Source organism: Leucoraja erinacea, chromosome 11 (genome assembly GCF_028641065.1).
Source record: "Leucoraja erinacea ecotype New England chromosome 11, Leri_hhj_1, whole genome shotgun sequence".
Lineage (NCBI taxonomy): Eukaryota > Metazoa > Chordata > Chondrichthyes > Rajiformes > Rajidae > Leucoraja > Leucoraja erinaceus.
The window spans coordinates 53,219,444-53,244,621 of NC_073387.1; the positions used below are offsets into that span (position 1 = coordinate 53,219,444).

A 25,178-nucleotide genomic window follows, 5' to 3' on the forward strand; every position below is an offset into this window, starting at 1 on the left:
CTGTCAGATGCCTTTTCTAGACTCTCAATCTTGCAGTGGTGATCAGAAATAATGACCAATCCAATTAGGCTTCATGCTTAAGAAAGAATTGCAGATGCTGGTAAAATCCAAGGTAGGTGGAGCAACTCAGCGGGCGACAAAATACGGAGAGAAGGAATGGGCAACGTTTCAGGTCGAGACTCGACCCAAAACATCACCCATGCCTTCTCTCCACAGATGCTGCCTCACCCACTGAGTTGCTCCAGCATTTTGCGTCTACCTTCAATTAGGCTTTATGACTTATAGAGTATGGAAAGAGGTCCTTTGGTTCAACTTGCCCATCTACACAGTTCTAACTGTTATAACATTAGAACTGTTCAGCACACATTCCTTGTCTCTATTGATCAAGAGAGTGGGATAAAGGTAAAACTAACACAATTTTAGAAGTTGGCATTGGGGCTTGCAATACAAAGACACATTGCTTCTTTACATCAAGACAACCATCAATGAGAACATTAGGCTGGAAGTTATTTCTGGAGATGGAAAGACACAACATGTAGCAGTAATTCGGGGCAACACAATGACGCAGCAGTCGAGCTGCTGTCTTCCCGAGCCAAAGACCCTGACCAGGGTTCGATCCCGATTACAGGTGCTGTCTGTACAGAGTTTCAAACGTTCTCCCCGTGACCAGCATGGGATTTTCTCCGGGTGCTCCCGTTTCCTTCCACACTCCAAAAAGACACAGGTTTGTAGGTCAATTGGCTTTGGTTAAAAAAAAGCAAATTATCCTACACACTAGGGACAGTGTCAGTATAGGGGGTGATCGGTGGATATCCACACTGTATCTCTAAAGTCTAAAGCAATGTCAAACTCAACAGTTCAGCAAGCATCCGTGGAGGACATGAATAGGTGATGTTTCAGGTCTGGAAGTCACCTATCCATGTGTTCCCAGGATGCTGCCTGACCCGCTGAGTTACTCCAGCATTTGTGTCTTTCCTTGACAAAGCAGCACCTGCAGTTCCTCTTTTGCATATCTAGAGTAGTTTTGGACTGAAGACACTGACCTGTTTATAGAAAGTGTAAGCTGGTCCATACATGCCTTGATCTTGTTTTGGGCATCCAGATGGCTCATATTCTCCGTGCTGTCATCGTTGATAGCTACAATGATATCTCCGGGGCACAGGTTTGCTGAGGAGGCTTTACTTCCAGGAGTAACCTACAACAAAATTTAAAAAAAGATTACAAATTAAATCCACAAAGCATGTGTTAATCATAGAAACATAGAAAATAGGTGCAGGAGTAGGCCATTCGGCCCTTCGAGCCTGCACCGCCACTCAATATGATCATGGCTGATCATCCAACTCAGTATCCTGTACCTGCCTTCTCTCCATACCCCCTGATACTTTTAGCCACAAGGGCCACATCTAACTCTCTTAAATATAGCCAATGAACTGGCCACAACTCCCTTCTGTGGCAGAGAATTCCAGAGATCCACCACTCTGTGTGAAAAATGTTTTTCTCATCTCGGTCCGAAAGGATTTCCCCCTTATCCTTAAACTGTGACCCCTTTAGTTTGACATATTAGTTTGAGTGGGGGCTGATTATTTGACTAGGGCTGAATAAGACATGGGCAAAACGCTTTGAATTGTTACAATACATCTTGGAAAGATGCAATTAAGTTAAAATCATGTCATCACATGTATGTGGTGTGCTTTACCTTGGTAACTACAGCTTTTCCTCACAAAACAAATCTCTGGTGCACTGCAATTTAGGTTTAGGTGAAGGGGAGAAGATTTAATAGGAATCTGAGGGGTAACTTTTTCCACACAAAGGGTGGTAATTGTATGGAATGAGTTGCCAGAGGAGGTAGTTGAGGCAGGTACTATCGCAATGTTTAAGAAGCAGTTAGACAGGTACATGTTAGGACAGCTTTCGAGGGAAAAGGTCCAAATGTAGACAGGTGTGACTAGTGTAGCCGGGACTGTTGGCCGGTATGGGCAGCTTGGCCGAAGGGCCTGTTTCCATGCTGTATCACTATTTAGGTTGATTATTGTCACAAGTACTGTTTCCATGCTGCATCACACTATTTAGGTTAATTATGGTCTCAAGTACTGAATGAAGCGCTTCGTTTTGCACGCTATCTAAACAAATCAGATAATACCACACAGCCTAATCTAAAGTACAATAGATAGAGCAGAGGAAGATAAGCAATCTCAACGATGCAGCACATCAGTTCCATTGACATAGTCTAATAATAGCAGCTGGAAACGAGTTTGAGTGCAAATTTTAAAACTTTATTCAATGTCTGTGTTCCCCACCATGGCACCAGAGCTCACACAATAATTACTCTAATTGCACAGTGCAAACCTCGTATACTCTACTAAAGTAGGTTAAATTCCTTTGCACACAGAATTTTGAATGTAAACACTATTCAAAATTCAACGTTGAAACCCACATCTCTGCCTCCCTCATCACTTCAATTCCCACGTGCATTGCTGCTATTTCCATTACATTATTGAAAGCTTTCCCAACTTTCACTGCGGAGGATCCACCCAAGGATTTGGGAAGTTATTACTCAAATCAGGAGAACAATCTTGCACAACACATTTAGAAAGAAGTTCAATTCAAAATTCAAAAGAGCCAAAAATCAAACTAAAACAGAAAACATTGGAGGTAATCAAGAAGTCTTCGAGTTTTTAGTTTTAGAGATACAGCGTGGAAACAGGCCCTTCGGCCCACCGAGTTCTCACCAACCAGCAATCCCTCTATATTCGCAAGCACTATCCTACACACCTTAGGGATAATTTACACTTAAAGAAAGCCGATTAACCTACAAACCTGTACGTCTTTGGAGTGTGGGAGGAAACGGAAGATCTCGGAGAAAACCGACGCGCGTCACGGGGAGAACGTACATACGCCGAACAGACAGCGCCCGTAGTCGGGATTGAACCTGGGTCTCTGGTGCTGAGAGCGCTGTAAGGCAGCAACTCTACTGCTGCGCCACCGTGCTGCCCACACAACACATGCGGAGAGCAGAACACAGGTAATCTTTCAATAGACAGTGATCTGCAGATGCAGATTTTTTTTAAAGTGCAGGAGTAACTCAGCAGGTCAGCCAGCAAGTGGAAATAACAAATTGCAGATGCAGGTTTATACTAAAGATAGACACAAAGTTCTGGAGTACCTCTGCAGGCCAGGCAGCATCTCTACAGAAAATGAATAGGTGACGTTTTGGGTTGGGACCTTCTTTCAGACGAAAAGTTTGACCCTCGTTCAGTCTGAAAAAAGCTCCCGACTCAAAATGTCATCCATCCCTTTTCTCCAGAGATGCTGCCTGACCCATTGAGTTACTCCACCACTTTATTTCTATCTTAGGTCAGGCAGCATCCTTGGAGAACATGAATAGGTGCCATTTGGTGTCAGTACCTTTCTTTAGATTGAGTTTAGTAGGGGAGAGAAAGCTGGAAGAGAATTGCGGATAGGCAAGAGATTGGCTTTTAATACAACTGAATGTACAGATAGTTTAGAGGACAATTTAGGACCACTTGCCTGGCTTTGTCACGCTCCAACCTCTCAACCAGATTTCACCCCTCCTACACTCAATCTGAAGAGGAATCGTGACCTGAAATGCCATCCATCCATATTCTCCAGAGATGCTGCCAAACTTGCTGAGTTACTCCAACAGAGTTAATGTTAAGATCAATGACTTTTCATCAGAACAGTTTAGAGGTTCATTCGCCCAGTTGTGTCGTCAACAACACATCTTACCTCCTGCAGCAAAATTGAACAACAAATCAAACTGAACATAGCAACAAAACTGTGTTCATTCATTTGTTCAAACTTGTGCACCTCCCACGATAAAAAGTGTTACGCAAAATGTCCACCATCATAATCAAGGATGAATCGCACCCTGGCCACTCTCTCTTCTCCTCTGTCCCATCAGGTAAGACTATAGAAGTGTGAAAACGCACACCTCCAGATTCAGCGGCCCGGGGTGGTCGAAGCCCAGCGGTTATCAGGCAACTGAATCACCCCAGCACAACTAGAGAGCAGTCCAGGGCTACCATCTCCCTCATTGGAAACCCTCAAACTATCTTTGATCTGACTTTACTGGCCCTATCGTGAGACTGTTTCAGATCAAGACCTTTCCATTAACAGTTTATCAGTTCATTACCCTGTAGCTCGTAATCACATATTGTCTTTCCATTAGATGGAACAACAAACGTAACTGAACATAGCAACAAAACTGTGTTCATTCATTTGTTCAAACTTGTGCACCTCCCATGAAAAGAAGTGTTATGCAAAATGGAGATTTCATAAATTATGATCACGCACCCCAGCAGGAGAAAATTCCTCTGTCCCATCAGTTAAGACTATAGATAGTGTGAAAACGGGTCGGTCTCCAGATTCTGGGTGAAGATTGAAGGAAACTGCCCTCTAAACCAGACATCAATATGAAGCCATGGGCCAAGAGCACTGTGGCTATTAGAATCTCATTCCATGAAATAAATTAAACAGATTAGCAGGCAATATACTGTTCCAAATGCAACTGCACTTTCAATAGATAATCTTAGTGTCTTAGTTTTGGTTTTAGAGATATCGTGTGGAAATAGGCCCTTTGGCCCACCCCGACCAGCAATCGCCCAAACACTAGCTATATCCTGCAGACTAGGGACAATTTGCTGAAGCCAATTAGCCTAATGGAGCCAATTAACCTAAAAACCAGAGCACCTGGAGAAAACCCATGCAGTCACAGAATGTAAAAAAAACATCAGAGGTCAGGATGGAAGCTGGGTCTTTGGCACTGGGAGGAAGCAACTCCACCATTGTGTCAGGGTGCCACCCCTTGCGCCACTATGTTGCCCCATCTCATTCCAGATATTAAAAATATTGCCGGGCACTCTCTGTTACGAATGAATATTGCACCTTCAATGGTGCAGCAAGAGGCCAAGTGTCAAGTCTGGTGACTCTCTCAACTGGGTCCAAAGACATCACAACAACCCTTTGAGGACCAGAGACGTCAACAAGTTACAATCCCATCTCTTCCCTGTACGGGTGACCCGACCTTTTCCGTGTCGGGTCTCCGTTGTCGTTGGGGCCTAGCACTGTGGAGCGGCCTCCAACCGGAACGAGCCGGGGGCTCCTGTCTCGGAGCCTGCGGACTACTCGCCATCATGGGGCTAGCCGGCTTCGGAGCATGAAGAGCTGGGGTGGCGCGCGGCTGCGACCCGACGCCGGAGCTCGGAGGCTCCAGCCGCAGGTCCGGTGGACGGTGACATCGGGAGCTCGCGGGTCCCTGGCGGGAGACCGCTTTTCGGAGCTCCCGCAACGGAAACTTCTCCCGCCCGAGTTGCGGGGTTGAGGGCGAACCGGAGCGGGGCCTTGCATCGCCCGGCGCGGCTTGAACGGCCGCGGGACTTGCCATCGCCCACCGGGGGGCTTTAACATCGGGAGAAGAATGGAACACGGGGGAGAGACAAGACTTTGCCTTCCATCACAGTGAGAAGGAAATTCACTGTGATGGATGTTTGTGTAAATTGTGTTATGTGTGTGTCTTGGTTCTTTTCTTGTTGTATGACTCCAGAAACCAAATGTTGTTTGAACTGAGGTTCAAATGACAATAAATTTGTATTGTGTTGTATTTTGAGATAGTCTTTCCACACACCAAAAGAAAATTAGACATCGTCTTAAAACAAGATGGATTTGCCCTCATAGAAACAAAAGAAATCCAGGTGCAGGTTTATACTAAAGATAGACACAAAGTGCTGGAGTAACTCAGCGGGTCTGGCAGCATCGCAGGAGAGAAAGGATGGGTGACGTTTTGGGTCGGGACCCTTCTCAGAGATGCTGCCTGACCCGCTGAGTTACTCCAGCACTTTGTCTATCTATGGATTTCCCCTCCCATGTACTCGGGTACAGAAAGGGGAATTCAGAGCAGGGAAGAACCCAAATGTCAGGAGTACAGAAATGTTGGCTGCCTGCCACGTGGAGAAATAAATCAAAACTTTCATTCTGCAGATTCTTTGATACAATTGGGGACTTTCAGAGAACACGGGGAATTCTGCCCAACGAGACTAGAACTACTGCACAATGGGACATAACCTGCACCCATTATAGTTGGCTGTACCAGTGATAACTAACAAACAGCATTTCTTCCCAATAACCCTTTCTGGCTTAAGCCCTCCCTTCACCACCTCCAGTTTAAATTCCATTTGGAATATTTTGGAGGACCAAGAAACCAAGATGCTAGGTGGCTAGGATGGAAGTGTTGTCTAATCAGCTGTCAATGGTTAGCATTTCACTGCGTGTGGTTATGGAAGGGCAATAGAGAGCCGAGCAGATTAGAATTGCTAGAAAAATTGAAAGACATGGTCGATTAATCTCAACATTGATTTCCTTGCTCAATATCATTCAGAACACCAACTTTTTCCATAACCACCCCCCCCCCCCTCCAAAACCCAGACACCATTTCCGACCAAAATGGCCAAATATTAGGCTCCTTCTGAACTACTGAACAGCTTCAGGACACCTTCTAGCTCACGAACGCCAGGGTTACAAGGGATCTTAGAGTCAGTCATGAGAAGACCTGCGACTTTAGAGATACAGCAAGGAAACGGGCCTTTCAGAACAACGTCCACACTGACCACTGACCACCCCTTACACTAGCACTACCTACACACGAGGGACAATTCACAATGAACAGAAGCCAATTACTTACAAACATGCACGTCAATGGAGTGTGGGAGGAAACCGGAGTGCCCGGAGAGAGGACCTGTAGTGTGTCAGGCACCAAGGTAGCAACTCTACAGCTGCGCCGCCCAAGAACTTTGGACATGTTGGGGGAGTCTAGAACCAGGGGTCACAGTTTAAGAATAAGGGGTGGGCCATTTAGGACGGAGATGAGGAGAAACCTTTTCACCCAGAGTTGCGAATCTGTGGAATTCATCATCGGCAGTCACTCAAAAGGAGTATGACTGTCCTCTCATGGAAGACGCCTGTGCGTGACTTTGTTTAACGTGGGGAGACTGGTGCACAGACAGCCATCCCATGGTCCTTGACAGATCTGGGTGAGGATCCAGTGGCATTGAGTCCAAGACGACCGGAGACCCTTTTCTGCCGCAGCCTTCATCCGCCTTCCAAGCCGTTGTGACGCTCCACTAAAGTGTGGCATCATCCTCTGCCTGTTCCACCATCGAGGTCTTGTTTGGATTGCTCTTTGTCAGAGATCTCCCCCTCGACCTTACCGCCATGGGTGGCCCTACCAGGAGCATAGCTCCAGACGGCATCGCTCTCAGGATCTCAGGTCCACACAAGCTTCCCCACCACGACAAGGTGACAATCCACAGAAGGACTGCAGAGATGTTGCCTGTCCCACTGAGTTACCCCAGCATTTTAGTGTCTATCTTCGGTGAAAACCAGCATCAGCAGTTCGTTCCTACCCAACTTCTCCACACTGACCAAGTTGCCCCGTCTAAGCTAGTCCCATCGGGCCACATTTGGCCTTTACGTTAAAAGAGTCCTCCTTGCAGGCAATGTTTGGAACAGCTGGACATTTGTCAAAGACGGAACAAAACCTGCCCACCACCCCTTCCCTTATAATGGAAATAAAGTGCTGGCAGTCCTCATCCCTGGTATCCTGTCCAACATCTAGCAACCAATTAAGTAACGTTCTTAAAGTAAACACCCCAAGAATCATCATGGTGAAAACAGGCTGCTTTACTTCCTGCGTTGCAACTCTTAAATGCTTCAGAAAGCTCATCATTGGCAGCAAAAGGAGTCAGAAGACTATAAATATTTAGTTTTACAGAGGCATTCAATGATGGTGCAATCGTTGAATACAATCTTGCTTTGATCGCTACTCTGCCTGAAGAAGTGCCCTGACACAAAACGTTGCCTGGCCTTTCCCCCTCAGTTGATGCCTGGCCCGCCAAGTTCCTCCGTCACTTTAAAGACACAAAGTGCTGGAGTAACACAACGGGTCAGGCAACATCTCAGGAAAAACATGGATAGGCGACGTTTCTGGTTGGGGACCCTTCATCAGACCACTTCGGGTCCTGACCTGAAACATCACCTATTCATGTTCTCCAGAGATCCCGCCCGATCCGCTGAGTTACTCCAGCACTTTGTGTATGTATTTGTAAACCAGCATTGTATTCCCCTGCAATTTGCTTTATGGTTAAACATTAGGCAACAATGCAAACAGCATGCAAGGAGCAATCACAAACTTGTTCCAGCTAACTTACTACAGTAGTCCCTCGTTGACCATGAGGGGGTAGAATGGTGTCCATTGTTGCTCATTGTCTCTTATAACCAAGAATGAGATTATCACGTGTTTAAGAAGGAACTGCAGATGCGGGAAAATCGCAGGTACACAAAAATGCTGGAGAAACTCAGCGGGTGCAGCAGCATCTATGGAACGAAGGAAATGAGCAACGTTTCGGGCCGAAACCCTTCGGAGGAACGGCAGTTGCTGGTTTAAACCAAAGACGGGCACAAAAAACTGGAGTAACTCAGAGGGTCAGGCAGCATCTCTGGAGAGAAGGATTAAGTGATGTTTTGGGTCATAATTGATAGGAGCAGAATTTAGCCTTTAGCCCACCAAGTCTACTCCGCCATTCAATCACGGCTAATCTATCTTTCCCTCTTAACCCCATTCTCCTACCTTCTCCCCGACACCCATACCAATCAAGAATCTATCTATCTCTGCCTTAAAAATATTCACCGACTTGGCCTCCACAGCCTTCTGTGACAATGAAGTCCACAGATTCACCACACTCTGATAAAATAAATTTCACCTCATCTCCTTCCTAAAGAAACTTCCTTTTATTCAGAGTCTATGACTGGTGCCAGGCTCATCCACTAGTGGAAACATCCTCTCCACATCCACTCTATCCAGGCCTTTCACTAGTTGCTAACATCAATGAGGTCCACCCCTCATCCTTCTAAACTCCAGCTAGTAGAGGCTGAAGGCTTTCGATTCCAAAACACCACCTATAGGGTGATTTCACCAAATGTCAAATGAGCATAGATTCCCCCCTCACGTGACCGAAAATTTTAACTAGAGGACATATGTCAGTTCGGTACATGTTCGTGAATGGGGAAACGCGCACTTTCCCACCCGTTAAAAACATGGAAAACGGCCGATTTTTTAGCTGAAATTTTCTGTGCTAGTCGGGGTGACCGTGAAGCACAGCGACCTAAATTTTCGAGCAAAAAGAAAAGATAGAAAGGTAATTACAAGAGGGAACTGAAGGTAGAAAACAGCGGAAGTGAACAGCCGACATTTGCCGTGGAGATTTAAAGATCCAAAATATCGGGAATTATCGCGTTTGCTCGCTGAATTTCATCAAAAGTAAGGCATTATTAACTTACTTTTGATGAAATTCAGTGAGCAAACGCGATAATTCCCGATATTTTGGATCTTTAAATCTCCACGGCAAATGTCGGCTGTTCACTTCCGCTGTTTTCTACCTTCAGTTCCCTCTTGTAATTACCTTACTTTCTATCTTTTTTTTTGCCTGAAAATTTAGGTCGCTGTGCTTCACGGTCACCCCGACTAGCACAGAAAATTTCAGCTCAAAAATCGGCCGTTTTCCATGTTTTTAACGGGTGGGAAAGTGCGTGTTTCCCCATTCACTAACATGTACCAAACTGACATATGTCCTCCAGTTAAAATTTTCGGTCACGTGAGGGGGGATCTACGCTCATTTGACCTTTGGTGAAATCACCCTATTCCTTTTTTCCAGAGATGCTGCCTGACCGGCTGAGTTACTCCAGCTTTGTGTTTGTCTAAGGGATTACCATTGTACAAGTTGTAGAAACAACACCCAAAATAAAATGGAAAATTCTGTAAGCACTTAATAGGTCAGGTCATGCCCAGGAGAAGGGAAACAGAGCTAACACTTGAAGACACTTAAGTAAAACAAAGTCATGGCGAAACTCAACGCAAGACACCTCATTATTCCCCCTTTAGATCAAGTCTGGCATTTACTGGCATTTTTCAAAAACTGATCAGATCAACAAAAAATGTAATTCTGTTTGTAATTTGAAAATGCATAGATCAAGTCATCCTTTAAAATCATACAGCTCGTATTTCACTCTACTAGACACGAGTCATAGAAACATAGAAAATAGGTGCAGGAATAGGCGATTCGGCCCTTCGAGCCTGCACTGCCATTCAATATGATCATGGCTGATGAGTCGAATTCCTTTTGGACAATTGAGACGTATGTATATGCTTTTGATTACAAAATAATTTTGTGGAATAATGCACTGGTGAAGCTGCATATGCAGAGACGGACAAATCATTTAAAATATATTGCTTAAGAAGGAACTGCAGATGCTGGAAAATCGAAGGTAGACAAAAGTGCTGGAGAAACTCAGCGGGTGCAGCAGCATCTATGGAGTGAAGGAAATTGGCAAAGTTTCGGGGTTTCGGCCCGAAACGTTGCCCATTTCCTTCGCTCCATAGATGCTGCTGCACCCGCTGAGTTTCTCAAGCACTTTTGTCTTCATTTAAAATATATATATTTTTGGTTCTATTTAACAAGCTGATAATCAATAATTCCAGCACTAAAATAATGACCAGTGGATCAAGCCTAGCAAGGGTCAGCAGATATCTGATGAATACAACCACTCCAGAGAAACCAATAATGTAGAATAGTCTGCTTTGATCTGTCATTTTCACACCCTACCCTTCCATATCTCTAGACTCCCTCTCCCCCAAGTTTCAGTCTGAAGAAGGGTTTCGACCCAAAACATCACCCTTTCCTTCTCTCCAGAGATGCTGCCTGTCCCGCTAAGTAACTCCTGCATTGTGTATCTTGGATGTAAACAGCATCTGTAGTTCCTTCCTACACAAACCAGTAATGGTATTTTTTGGGGTTGGGGCCAGGCAGAGTGCCTGGTATTTTAATTAAAGAATAGACTAGCAAACAGACTGGTTGCATTACAGCCTGGCTCGGTAACTCAAACGCCCAGGAATGAAGGAGGCTATAGAGATGCCCGCCCCATCATAGGTACAGAGTTCCCCGCCATTGAAAGGCTCTATAGAAGGCATTGCCTCAAAAGAACAGCCAATATCATCAGTGGGCCACACCACCCTGGGCACACTCTCATCTCACTTCTACCATCGAGAGGGTGGTATAGAAGCACAAAAACAGTCGAACAACATCTTGCTAACAACTAGACTCTTGAAGCCCGCACAGCATTAACCACTACCTCAGCAACTATGAACCACCATGGACTGTTTTTGGCAGCACTACAGACTTTGGCTTTAAACAATTATGGTTACCTAGTAATACTGTTATTAATACATTGTATTATGGGCTAATATACATTTTATTTGTGCGTGTTATTACATTAATGGGCTTGTTAAACTGCAACATGCACATATTTCATTGCTCTGTTGCGACACAAACCCATTAAATTCTTAGAGTAGAAACAAGCAACTGCAGATGCTGGTTTGCAGAAGACACAAAGTGCTGAGGTTGGATCCTGATCCAAAACTTCACCCCCTCAATGTTCTCCAGAGTTGCTGCCTGACGTGCCGAGTTAATCCAGCACTGTCTGCTTCTGCAATGAATTCTTGCTTGCTACAGGTTAACAGATTTAGGGGTGGCACAGTGGTAGAGTTGCTGCCTTACAGTGCCAGGGACCTGGGCTTCACCTCGACTATGGGTGCCGTCTGTAAGCTCTCTCTGTTATTGCGTAGGTTTTCTCTGGATGCTCCGGTTTCCTCCCACACTCCAAAGGCGTACAGATTTTTAGATTAATTGGTTTCCCTAAATTTTATCCATCTTTGATCAGACTTTACCTTGCACCAAACGTTACTCCCTTATCATGTATCTGTACATTGCATATGGCTTGATTGCAATAATGTATCGTCTTTCCACTGAATGGTTAGCATGCAACCAAAGCTTTTCACTGTACCTCTGTACACTTGGCAATAAACTAAAACCAAACTGAAATAGTGGGGGTATAGGTATGAATCAAGGTGTAACCTGATGTTCACTAATTATACAACTGCTTAACAAAACAGTTAAGTCACGGTGGCGAAGCAGTAGAGTTGCTGTCTTACAGCGAATGCAGCGCTGGAGACCCGGGTTCGATCCTGACTACGGGCACTATCTGCACGGAGTTTGTACCTTCTCCCCGTGACCCGCGTGGGTTATCTCCGCGTGGGTTTTCTCCGAGCAAAGAGTAGGAGTGAACGGGTCCTTTTCACAATGGGAGGCAGTGCCTAATGGGGTACCGCAAGGCTCAGTTCTGGGACCCCAGCTATTTACGATATATATTAATGATTTGGACGAGGGAATTGAACGCAACATCTCCAAGTTTGCGGATGACACGAAGCTGGGGGGCAGTGTTAGCTGTGAGGAGGATGCTAGGAGGCTGCAAGGTGACTTGGATAGGCTGGGTGAGTGGGCAAATGCATGGCAGATGCAGTACAATGTGGATAAATGTGAGGTTATCCACTTTGGTGGCAAAAACAGGAAAGTAGATTATTATCTGAATGGTGGCCGATTAGGAAAGTGGGAGATGCAACGAGACCTGGGTGTCATGGTACACCAGTCATTAAAAGTAGGCATGCAGGTGCAGCAGGCAGTGAAGAAGGCAAATGGTATGTTAGCATTCATAGCAAAAGGATTTGAGTATAGGAGCAGGGAGGTTCTACTGCAGTTGTACAGGGTCTTGGTGAGACCACACCTGGAGTATTGCATACAGTTTTCATCTCCTAATCTGAGGAAAGACATTCTTGCCATAGAGGGAGTACAGAGAAGGTTCACCAGACTGATTCCTGGGATGTCAGGACTTTCATATGAAGAAAGACTGGATAGACTCGGTTTGTACTCACTAGAATTTAGAAGATTGAGGGGGGATCTTATCGAAACTTACAAAATTCTTACAGGGTTGGACAGGCTAGATGCAGGAAGATTGTTCCCGATGTTGGGGAAGTCCAGAACAAGGGGTCACAGTTTAAGGATAAGGGGGAAATCTTTTAGAACCGAGATGAGGAAAACATTTTTCACAGAGTGGTGAATCTCTGGAATTCTCTGCCACAGAAGGTAGTTGAGGGCAGTTCATTAGATGTGGCCCTGGTGGCTAAAGGGATCAGGGGGTATGGAGAGAAGGCAGGAACAGGATACTGAGTTGGATGATCAGCCATGATCATATTGAGTGGCGGTGCAGGCTCGAAGGGCCGAATGCCCTATTCCTGCACCTATTTCCTATGTTTCTATCTTCGGTTTCCTCCCACATTCCAAAGACGTGCAGGTATGTAGGTTAATTGGCTTGGCAAAAGTAAAAATTGTCCAGAGTGGGTGTAGGATAGTATTAATGTGCGGGGATCGCTGGTCGGCACGGAACTGGTGGGCCGAAGGGCCTGTTTCCACGCTGTATCTCGAAACTAAACTAAACAAACAAACCTGTTCAACTGGGGATTTCCACAGAATGTTTAAAACCGACCATTGTCTAACACGACCAGAGATGCCAAAGGAGTTCCCCAGAGATTCCATGGAGATGTGCAAATGCCTGATATAGGAGTAGAGGCATTTATGGACACAGCTAATCGCAGAAAGGGCCTCATGGTTGAGGAGCATGGTGGAATGTGAAGAGTCCAAAAAAGGCTTTTGCATTTTACCTTCAAAACTGCTGGGGAAAAAAAAGAGTCAATGTTGAAAATCGCTTGAAGATGCTTCGGTCAAATAGTCCAGTCACCCAGTCAGAGATTTTTTTGTAAACTAGCATCTGAAAAGTTCCCTAACAGGACAGGCAGCACCTCTAGAGAGAAGGAACGGGTGACTTTGAGTTGAGACCCTTCCTCAGACCTCAGGTCTTAACCCAAAACATCACCTTATGAAGAAGGGTTTCGGCCCGAAACGTCGCCTATTTCCTTCGCTCCATAGATGCCGCTGAGTTTCTCCAGCAAATTTGTGTATCTTCGATCTTCCAGCATCTGCAGTTCCTTCTTGAACACCTCTCCAGAGATGCTGCCTGTCCCGCTGAGCTACTCCAGCTTTTTGTGTCTATCTTCTGTTTAAACCAGCATCTGCAGTCCCTTCCCACAGATCTGAAGTTCCTTGTGTCTTTATGAAGTTGTGCCAATTAATAAGTTGCATGTTAGATTTTGTCGTTTACAGGAATAAAATAACATTTTTCTTTATCCAAATGAATACTTGGCAGAATTAGCATTCTAAAAGGAAGCTTTAGGTTAGAACTGTCTTGCGTGAAATTCTGGTGAGACTCCCATGTCTCAATACACCATCCCCAAGCCCCTCTGTGGTGGTAAATGCAGCTGTACAGTTTATATGGCTAATTCTACAATAGTGTCCTGACGAGCAATCACTTGGGTGTTTCAACTACAGTGCACTGGTCCAGCCATTCACCAATTGCAACTTCCAGCAAAAGAAAATCCAGCGTTTCAGCCAAAAGAACAGAACCTCTTTCAATTTATAAGCCTAGAGGTGTTAGCATAGCAATGCCTTATAGCCCATTCCATCACAGACCCGACTTCCCACCATTTCACACTGCCTTGGAAAAGTAAACGACATAATTGCCGACTTGTCCTACCCTGGTCATTCCTTCTTCTCAGTGTTCAGGAACAGCTTCTTCCCCTCCGTTATCAGGGTTCTGAACAATCCTTCCATAAGCCTTTGTGCTGTGAAGGGCGGCAGGGTAGAGCAGCTGTAGAGTTGCTGCCTTGCAGCACCAGAGACGCGGGCTCGATGCTGACTACGGTTGCTGAATATACAGAGTTTGTACCAAAGATCCTATAGCGAGCAAGATAGATCACTCTACGGAAAAGACGTAGAACTGTCGTGGGCAGATTCATGGGTAATCTTCCGCCCCATTTCCGTAACCGGCTTCCGTCTCCGACACCAAAGATCCCATAGGACATTAGTCCGGCGACGGAAGCCGGTTACGGAAACATCCCCGTACAAATAAAAGTTTGGGAAAAATCTTCTCCTCATTTTCAGAATTATAATTTATTAACACAAACTGTTCCCCGCAATGTTGATTACACTGCGAGTCGGGTTGGGTTATTGAAATGGATGAAAAAAAAAGGCCCACGTTCCGCACTGCACGTCAACCCATTACATTTAGAAGGAGTGGTCTATCTTGGTCCACTATAGGATCTTTGGTTTGTACGCTCGCCCTATGCTTGCATGTGTTTTCCATTGGCGCTCTGGTTTCCTCCCACACTCCAAAGATGCACAGATTTGTAGGTTAATTGGCTTCAGTAAAAATAGTAATTTGTCCCCCGTCTGGGTTCGGCACGGACTCGGAGGGCTGAATACTATGCTGCTGCTGCATCTGCATCACCAACAGGGCTCTCACTTAACTTTTATTCTCCGTTGTCAGCCGGGCAACCTTGGCAGCTTTTTAGGTTGCCAAATGACAGTTTAGGTGGTCATTTAAGACGGCTTGTATGACGCTGGCGATAATGTGCTCGGACGAAGTGCGTAGTTACCCATCGGAATTATGCTAAGTGAAGCATTCACATATTATTAAACTGTCTGGATACATCTCTAGCCCATTGCGGACATTGGATTTTGTTTCTGGAACTGATTGGCCACAATGTTGAGAACTATATTCTGCACCCTATCTTTCCCTTTGCTCTACCTATTGTACTAGAGTTTAACGATTGGATTTATGTATGGTATATTTAATCAGATTGAATAGCATACAAAACAATGTTTCTCACAGTACCCGAGTACTCAGGACAATAATAATAATAAATAATAATCCCAACATAATGAGAGATTTAATCAATGTCTAAAGAAATAACAGCCTCCAGGTGGCAGCACAATGTTAGCTCCAAAAGAGCCTACCTAGATAGTGAACTTCACCTTCAATCATACATCATGGCTCTTCAGCCCAACTCACCCATGCTGACCAAGATGCCCCATCCACGCTACTCCCACCTGCCCATGCTTGGCCCATATTGCTCAAACATACAATGATTGTATTGCCCCCGTTCCACTTAGGAAACCTGAACGGAAACCTCTGGAGACTTTGCGCCCCACACAAGGTTTCCGTGCGGTTCCCAGAGGTTGCAGGTGGTTGCCGGAGGTTGCAGGTAGTGGAAGCAGGTAGGGGGACTGACAAAAACCTCCGGGGACCGCACGGAAAGCTTGGGCGGGGTGCTACGTCTCCAGAGGTTTCCGTTCAGGTTTCCCAAGTGGGACAGGGGCATAAAAGGGGCAAGAAACCTTACTTTTAGTTTAGAGATACAGTGCGAAAACAGGCCGTTTGGTCCGACGAGTCCTCAGCTGCCATCAATCAGCCATTCACTCGTTCTATGCTATCCCACTTTTGCATCCTGCACACGAGGGACAATTTACAGAAGCCAAATATGAACCTATAAACCTGCGCGACTTTGGAATGTGGGAGGAAACCGGAGCACCCGGAGAAAACCCACACGGTTACAGTGCGAACGTACCTGCTCCGTGCAGGCAGCACCCAAACTCGGGTACCAACCGGGTATCTGTGGCGCTGAGGCAGCAACTCTACCGCAGCGCCACTGCTTTGGAGTTTCTCCATGGCCACCATATCCAAGTTCCACACATTACTATGTGTGCTTCGCATCTCTACAAGAAAACTTACAAAATACCCACACACACATGACAAACCATCTTCCACATAACATGCACAAAGTGCTCAGTTCTCTTTGCATTCCAAGCTTCTAGTTGAAGATTAGTTGCGAGATTTGTTCACAAAAGGCCGAACAAGACGGCCGTTTGATGGATTTGCACAAAAGGGAGAACTGACGGAAAAGTGACAATTCACCGAACACAACATCATCATCTCAAATTGTGACCTCGGAACCTAAACCCTAACAATAGACAGAGAGCTCCAGTTAATGTCTGCTGTCATTTTTAATTCTATAAACTAATTACAGATTTTCTATTTTCATTAATTGCAACATTGAATAAAAACAAATTTGTTAAGCAATTGTTGCCTTGTCATTAAGTGTGCTGCATACTATAGCAATTATCATTCAGAACAGTTACATAGTATTTTATGACTGTTGTCAGTTCTTACAGCAGAATCTCAAATCCTGCTAACACTAAAGGCTTTGTGTGGAAGGACTACAATCTAAGTTTAGTTTTGGTTTCATTTTTGGAGATATTGCGCGGAAATAGGCCCCTTCGGTCCACCGAATCCTCACCGACCAGCGATCCCTGCACAGTCACACTATCCTACACACATGGACAATTTATTTATATTTATACCAAGCCAATTAACCTACAAACCTGTACGTCTTTGGAGAATGAGAGGAAGCCAAAGATCTTACCAAATATTACTTTGTGTTTATTTAAATCCTAAAAGGGTTAGAAACATCTGCACCCCTCAAGCTATGCACATTGTGAAATCACAATATTTTCAATTTATTAAAAAAGCGAAAAAAATATTTTTAAAGTATTTGCGAATGGGCAACGCTAATACAACATTAAGAATGTAAAATGGCGACACAAAAGAGAATTTAACTAATTTACCAGATTAATTCTTTAATTTGATTTTCAAGTTGTACATAAAATGTATTATGTAAATATATATTAGGCACTTTGGTACCATATGACTGTACTTACTTCTAATAAAATAAAAATAATAATTTGATTTTCACGGAAATATTGGTCAAAGCCATCTTCATGGATACTGCGATTTCAAGGGAAATGTGGCAAGGTAGTTGGATTGAGTGCCACTGACAAATGGCTTCCCATTTGGTTTCCGCAAATTAGCCCTGGTGTGTAGGGAATGGGTGCAAAAGCGGAATAACATAAAACTAACGATCGATGGTTGGCATGGACTTGGTGGGTCGAAGGGCCTGTTTACATGCTGTATCCCCAAGCTAGATGCCTTCGTCAGTACTGGTCATCCAGGCATTATGTGTAGGAAGAAAATGCAGATGCTGGTTTAAACCGAAGATAGACAAAAAAAAAATGCTGGAGTAATTCAGCGAGACAGGCAGCATCTCTGGAGAGAAGGAATGGATGACGTTTTGGGTCGAGACCCCTCTTCAGTCTGAAGAAGGGTCGAGACCCCAAACCCCACCCATTCCTTCTCTCCAGATGCTTCCTTTGTCGCTGAGTTACTCCAGCTTTTCATGCCTATTATCCAGGCATTACTCAGGATGGAACAGGCTCAATCATTTTCTGCCCACTAACCCACTGGGACTGCTGTATTCAAGGTCTGTCAATGTTGTAATTCTTGTATCTGCACTACAACACCAGTCGTGCATTGCAAACATTTATAGACACAATTTGCTGGGCTAACTTAGCAGGCCAGTCTGCATCTATGAAGAAAATGGATAAATGAATATCAGAAGAAAGCTCCAGTCCTGAAACGCCTACTATTCAGGTTCTTCACAGATGCAGTTACTCCTGCACTTTGTTTCTATCTTCGGTATAAACCATCACCTGCAGTTCCTTGTTATTACATAGCAAACCACTTGATGACCCAGCTCTACCCACAAAGCACAGCTACTACATATTATATTCCTGAATGAGCTATGGATAAGGAGGGTTTTTTTTTTTTAAAAGAAGGCAGTTGGCCAAATACAAGCAAATGGGATTGCGAGGGAAAGATAGGTCAGCCACAATTGAATGGCTGAGTAGACTTGTTGGGCCGAATGGCCTAATTATGCTCCCCTAACTTGTGAACATAAATGGGGCTAGCCCAATCTACCAACTCAAGGACATGTGTAGGTGACATTTTAGGTCTGAAGGAGGGTCCCAACCCAAATGTCTTCCTGTCCATGTACTCCTGAGATGCTGCCTGACCCACCGAGTCACTCCAGCACTTTGTGCTTGATGCAAAATTCCAACATCTGCAGTTCCTTGTTTCTCCACGCCAAACCCAATGCCTAGTTCCATGCTGTAGAGCTCTATGATGATGTCACAAGTTTACCAAAACATTTAGGGTATTGCCAGTTGTGTTTAGCTATCATTTCCCAGTCAGTCAAAGGGTTGCTATTCAACACTCAATGAAAGTTATTCCATACACAATAGAATTTCTAACGCAGTATATTGGACCCAATTGTATATTCAGAGTCTCCCGATTCAGAGTCTGAAGAAGGGTCCTGGCCCAAAATGTCACCCATTCCTTTTCTCCAGAGATGCTGCCTGACCCGCTGAGCATTTTACTCCAGCATTTTGCATCTATCTTCAGTGTAAATCAGCATCTGCAGTTCCTCCCTACACAAATCTGTGGAACTCAACCTATGTGGAGGTCAAGTCATTGGGTACGGAGGAACTGCAGATGCTGGTTTAAACCAAAGATGACACAAAAAGCTTGCTTGTCAGAGAGGAGAATTTTGTCAAAGTAAACAAAGTTTGAAGAAGGTTCTCGACCCAAAACATCACTCATTCCTTCTCTCCAGAAATACTGCTCGCCCCGCTGAGTTACTCCAGCTTTTTGTTTCTATCTCCAAGTCATTGGGTATTTTTTAAAGTGGAGACTCACAGGTTCTTGATTAGCAATGGTGTTATGGGGAGAAGTCAGAAGAATGTGGTCGAGGGAAAAAAATTGATTAGCCATGATTGAATGGCTTAGTAGACGATGGGCTGAATGGCCTATTTCTGTTCCTGTGACATGAACTTAATGAGCTTCGTGCCAACATGTAATTCCATTGCACCCTGGAGTATGTGACAATATACTAATCATACCAATGTACTAACCACAATATACTAACCATTCAAGTATTTAAAGCCAACTAATTTGTTACTGATTTCCACAGCACAGTGCTCAGATGTGGTCTCACCTTACACTCGGAATTGACATAAGAGCCGTATAAACAGACCGATCCCAACCAGCTCCTAAGGTCAACACTATGGATTTCTTTCCCTACCAAACAATTGCACAGAGCATTAGATCCAAAAAGGTGGGTACAAAATGCTGGAGTAACTCAGCGGGTCAGGCAGCATCTCTGGAGAGAAGTTTTGGGTCAAGACCCAAGGGAGACCTAAATGGAAATGCTGGCTTCCAACATCTAGACCCTTAGTCGAACCGAAACGTGACCCATTCTTTCTCTCCAGAGATGATGCCTGACCCGTTGAGTTACTCCAACGTCTTGTGTCTACCTTCGATTTAAACCAGCATCTGCAGTTCTTTCCTACACATTAAATACACAAACATTTATTTTAAAAGGTGGTAAAATCATTCGACGTTTGAGCCTAAATGCTCATTAAGTATTAACATAAATGACAAAGGCAACATTTTCAATTAAATATTTTGATACATCTGAGAATCCAAAACTAAAAGATCCGTTTAGTTTTATTGCATTGTAGAATTCATACAAACTCCCTTGAGTACCATTTTTATAGTTCGTTCTTTGTAAGATGTAGTTACGACTTTGTTACCCCTGGAGAATACTGGAAATCTCTCAATTTATAAACCGCCTTCAGCTAAAGTCGGTCCCAACCAACCAGGGGCACATATGCACTTACTATGAACAAAACACTTAGTAAAACAAGCAAAGACTATGCAAAGCGAGAAAGGTTTGTGATTTATTAGCGATACCAAACAAGAACAAGTGATTTAAAACAACGTTAATGGCCATTTAAAATTGTTACATACATACAGAGAGTGGAAAGAGCCACATTATTTGCTAAATATTTCAACTGAGCCCTGTATGAATTATAGCTCAACGTTAATCCTTCATCCAAAAATGCGCCCACAATGAGAGTTGTAGCGTGGTTTCCTGACAAAAAAAATATTCTTCTCTCAGAACTGAAGTTTGCTTGTTGCATTAACTCACTCGTGCATTCAGGAAAATTGCCTTCAGCATTTTCAACGAGTCCCATTTCACCACTTGAAATAACACTAGAGTCCAGAACCCAGCAGAGGTTCACTTACGGTGAACTAGTCTGCAGCCCGTTATGCCTTCGAGATAACAATAGGGGCGATTGTTTTTAAAAACTCGCATCCAGGACTAGGCACCAAGTAAATATTCGAGTTAGCACACAATTGCAAGTGCAAAGAGTAGCAAGCCAATGTTCCACCTTCACAGAGTGAAACAAATAACACTGGCAAAATAAAGAGTCTGGAATGGTCGAGAATACCCTTACTTCAAACCACATTTAAAAAGCAGAAACTTAAAGGCCATTCCAGAATTACTTTTTAACACAAAGTGACCAGCACAAGTTTGCTGCAAGTTTCCATCATCTGCTGACCTCCTTCAAGATCTGAAATCACAATGACACGGTCACACATTGTCTCCAGCGATTGCTGGAGCCAGGATGAACTGTACCACGGCTCGCTGAGCAAATAGCTTCAAGTGCAATGGAAGAGAAGTTTCCCCATTGCCCTTCTCCCGCAGAGAGGTGTTGCTTACCCGCGATATTGTTAAGGGCTGGCTATAATCCTTGCCTCCTACTAATCTAAAGCCCCATGGTGAAGGTCCGTACAGAGTCACAGGGTGAGGCATTTTTTTTTATGTGCAATGCTCCTCCAGCAACAATTTGCAACAAGCACTTTCTGTCTTCCCAGCGAGACTGACTAAGCAAAAAAAAAAGCTGCACTAACCCTTCCCTCCTCTCTACCCCCCTCCCTTTAAATGAAGTGCTTCGCATTACGTCATTGACCGGGACATCCCCCGTCCGCGCGTGACGCAGTACAAAGGAGCCGCCGCCGTGATTGACAGTCCCGCCGTCGTTGCCAGGGCGACCGCTCCCGGGACTCCAGGACGCGCGCCGTGCTCGCTGGGAGTTGTAGTCCGCATTCACAAACAGCATCATGCCCACCTAGTGAACCATTGAAGGTAGACACAACATGCTGGAATAACTCAGTGGGAGTCGGGACAGGCAGTATCTCTGGAGAGAAGGAATGGGTGACGTTTCGGGTCGAGATGCTTGTCTCCATTTACACTTTGCAAATCAGTGCAGGTCAAAATAGGGTTGTTGGCTCACTGGAAATTTTAACATCTTAGTAAGCTTCTGGAAAAGCAAAATTTCCAACATGATGATCCCGTCGGAAAGCCTCATTCACGGCAATATCATGGAGTCATAAAGTCACAGACATACAGTGTGGAAACAGGCCCTTCGGCCCAACTTGCCCACACCGACCAACTTGTCCCAGCTTCACTAGTCCCACTTGCCTGCGCTTGGTCCATATCCCTCCAAACCTGTAGCTATCCATGTACCTGTCTAACTGTTTCTTAAACGTTGGAATAGTCTCAGCCTTTCATAACCTCCTCTGGCAGCTCGTTCCATACATCCACTACCAATTGTGTGGAAAAGTTACCCTTCAGATTCCTATTAAATCATTTCTCCACCTTCAGATTCAGATTCAGATTCAGATTCAATTTTAATTGTCATTGTCAGTGTACAGTACAGAGACAACGAATTGCATTTAGCATCTCCCTGGAAGAGCGACATAGCAAACGATTTGAATAAATAATAATAAGTGTCCAGGGGGGGGGGGGGGGGGTGGTGATTGGCAGTCACCGAGGTACGTTGTTGAGTAGAGTGACAGCCGCCGGAAAGAAGCTGTTCCTCGACCTGCTGGTTCGGCAACGGAGAGACCTGTAGCGCCTCCCGGATGGTAGGAGGGTAAACAGTCCATGGTTGGGGTGAGAGCAGTCCTTGGCGATGCTGAGCGCCCTCCGCAGACAGCGCTTGCTTTGGACAGACTCAATGGAGGGGAGCGAGGAACCGGTGATGCGTTGGGCAATTTTCACCACCCTCTGCAATGCCTTCCGGTCGGAGACAGAGCAGTTGCCATACCATAATGTGATGCAGTTGGTAAGGATGCTCTCGATGGTGCAGCGGTAGAAGTTCACCAGGATCTGAGGAGACAGATGGACCTTCTTCAGTCTCCTCAGGAAGAAGAGACGCTGATGAGCCTTCTTGATCAGAGTAGAGGTATTGTGGGTCCAAGAGAGGTCATCGGAGATGTTGACTCCCAGGAACCTGAAGCTAGGAACACGTTCCACCTCCATCCCGTTGATGTGGATGGGGGTGTGCGTGCCGCCTCTGGACTTCCTGAAGTCTACAATGAGCTCCTTGGTCTTCTTGGAGTTAAGGGCCAGGTTGTTGTCAGCGCACCATGCTGCTAAGTGCTGGACCTCCTCCCTGTAGGCCAGCTCATCGTTGTTGCTGATGAGGCCAATCACCGTTGTATCATCTGCATACTTGATTATGGTGTTAGTACCATGTACAGGTGTGCAGTCATAGGTGAAGAGGGAGTAGAGGAGGGGGCTCAGCACACAGCCCTGTGGAACGCCGGTGTTCAGGGTGAGGGTTGAAGAGGTGTGCTTATCTTACCTCACAGACTGGGGTCTGTTGGTTAGAAAGTCCAGTATCCAGTTGCAGAGGGAGGGGTCGATGCCCAGGTTACCGAGTTTGGTGATCAGTTTTGATGGTATGATGGTGTTGAATGCTGAGCTGTAATCGATGAACAGCATTCTTACGTAAGTGTCTCTGTTGTCGAGGTGGGAGAGGGCGGAGTGAAGTGCCGTTGAGATGGCATCCTCCGTACTCCTGTTCTTGCGGTAGGCAAACTGATAGGGATCCAGTGTGGGGGGTAGGCAGCTTTTGAGGTGTGCCAGGACCAGCCTCTCGAAGCACTTGGTGATGATGGGGGTAAGTGCAACTGGGCGGAAGTCGTTGAGGCTTGCCGCAGTGGAGTGTTTTGGCACTGGCACGATGGAGGTGGTTTTAAGGCAAGTGGGGACAACTGCTTGGGCAAGTGACAGGTTGAAGATGTCAGTCCAGATGTCAGAGAATTGTGAGTCTGTGGAATTCTCTGCTTCAGAGGGTGGTGGAGGCCGGTTCTCTGGATACCTTAAACCCATGTCCTCTGCCCCTCGATTCCCCTACTCTGGGCAAGAGGCTCTGTGCATCTATCCGATCTATTCCTCTCATGGTTTTATACACCTTTACCAATCAATCAATCAATCAATCAATCAATCAATCAATCAATCAACCTTTATTGTCATCTTGCAAGCAACAGTTGTTACAGTGCAAAATGAAAAGACGTTTCCCAGTGAATAGCGGAGCATCGCACATGAAATTTAAAACACTTAAAAACAATCCAGTCCCTGATGGAACAGTACCACTATGTTTACCAGTGAACCATTGAATCCGTTTATTGTACTTCCGGTGGCGCGAGTATTGTACTTCCGGTGGCGCTGGTGTCAGCAGCCTCCACCTACAGCCCGGTATCTTTTTGTTTTTTTGTTTATTTAGTTATGTTAAAGTGTATTTTTTTGTGTTTTTTGGTGTTTTTTATGTGGGGGAAGAGGGCACGGTGCGGGGGATACCGTCCTTCAGCCGCTTCCTGGTGAGGACGCGACTATTATTCGAGTCGCGTCCTCGCCCCCCCCCCCCCCCCCTCCCCCCACAGCGGCCTACCTACCTGGATTGCCGCGGCCTTTCCTGCCGGGATCGACCGGAGCTCCAGCAGCGGCGGGACAGCGCTGGAACATCGCGGGGCTGGCGATGCCTTACCGGGGGTCGCCGTCTGGAGCCCGGAGTGCTGGACCTGCTGCACCGACATCATGGAGCTGCGGTTTGCAGAGCTCCCAACGCGGGCGGCGCTGACTACAACGCGGGGTCCTGCGACTCTGCCCGGCTCGACCTGCGGACTCAGGAGCTGCAGACTCCGGCAGCGGGAGGCGGCTGATCAGGAGGTCCGGGCCGCTGAGGAGGAGGATGCTCACCGTCGGGGTTCGGCGTCGGCGTTCCACCAGCCCGGCGTGAGGGCCTGAGCATCGGGCCACCCGGGGCGGCGACTGCGGGTGCTCGGAAGGCCCCGACCACGGATGAACACGGAGGGGAGGCTGGCTGGACTATGATGCCTTCCTCACCTGGGTGCCATTTATGTTATGTTGTGGACTTTATGTGTTTGTGCTTTTTAAAAAATTTTAATTTTAATTTTAATTCAATTTCAATTTTATTTTTAATATGTTTTATTATTTATTTATTATTTATTATTTATTTTTATTATTTTTCTTGTGATTTTTTTTTTAACGATACTGCCTGTAAGGAAAATTCATTTTGTTGTCTCAAATTGAGACAATGACAATAAATTGAATACAATACAATACAATACAATACCAATACAATACCATGCATATTGAAACATATAAGATTGTTAAGGGTTTGGACACGCCAGAGGGAGGAAACATGTTCCCGATGTTGGGGGAGTCCAGAACCAGGGGCCGCAGTTTAAGAATAAGGGGTAAGCCATTTAGA

The 25,178-nt window shown here is 45.4% G+C and overlaps 1 protein-coding gene across 1 annotated transcript in view; it reads right to left on the bottom strand.

Moving 5' to 3' along the window:
• The window catches only part of LOC129701829 (PDZ and LIM domain protein 4-like), a 73,630-nt gene extending 52,108 nt beyond the window's left edge, over positions 1-21,522 (bottom strand). The window contains exons 1-2 of the mRNA XM_055643299.1: positions 21,317-21,522; positions 1,044-1,195 (exon numbers count right to left, since the gene is read on the bottom strand). Of these exons, the coding sequence (XP_055499274.1) occupies positions 1,044-1,195; positions 21,317-21,409 (245 nt within the window). The 5' untranslated portion in view covers positions 21,410-21,522. The remainder of the gene's footprint in view (positions 1-1,043; positions 1,196-21,316) is intronic.
• Between the last annotated feature and the right edge of the window lie 3,656 nt (positions 21,523-25,178).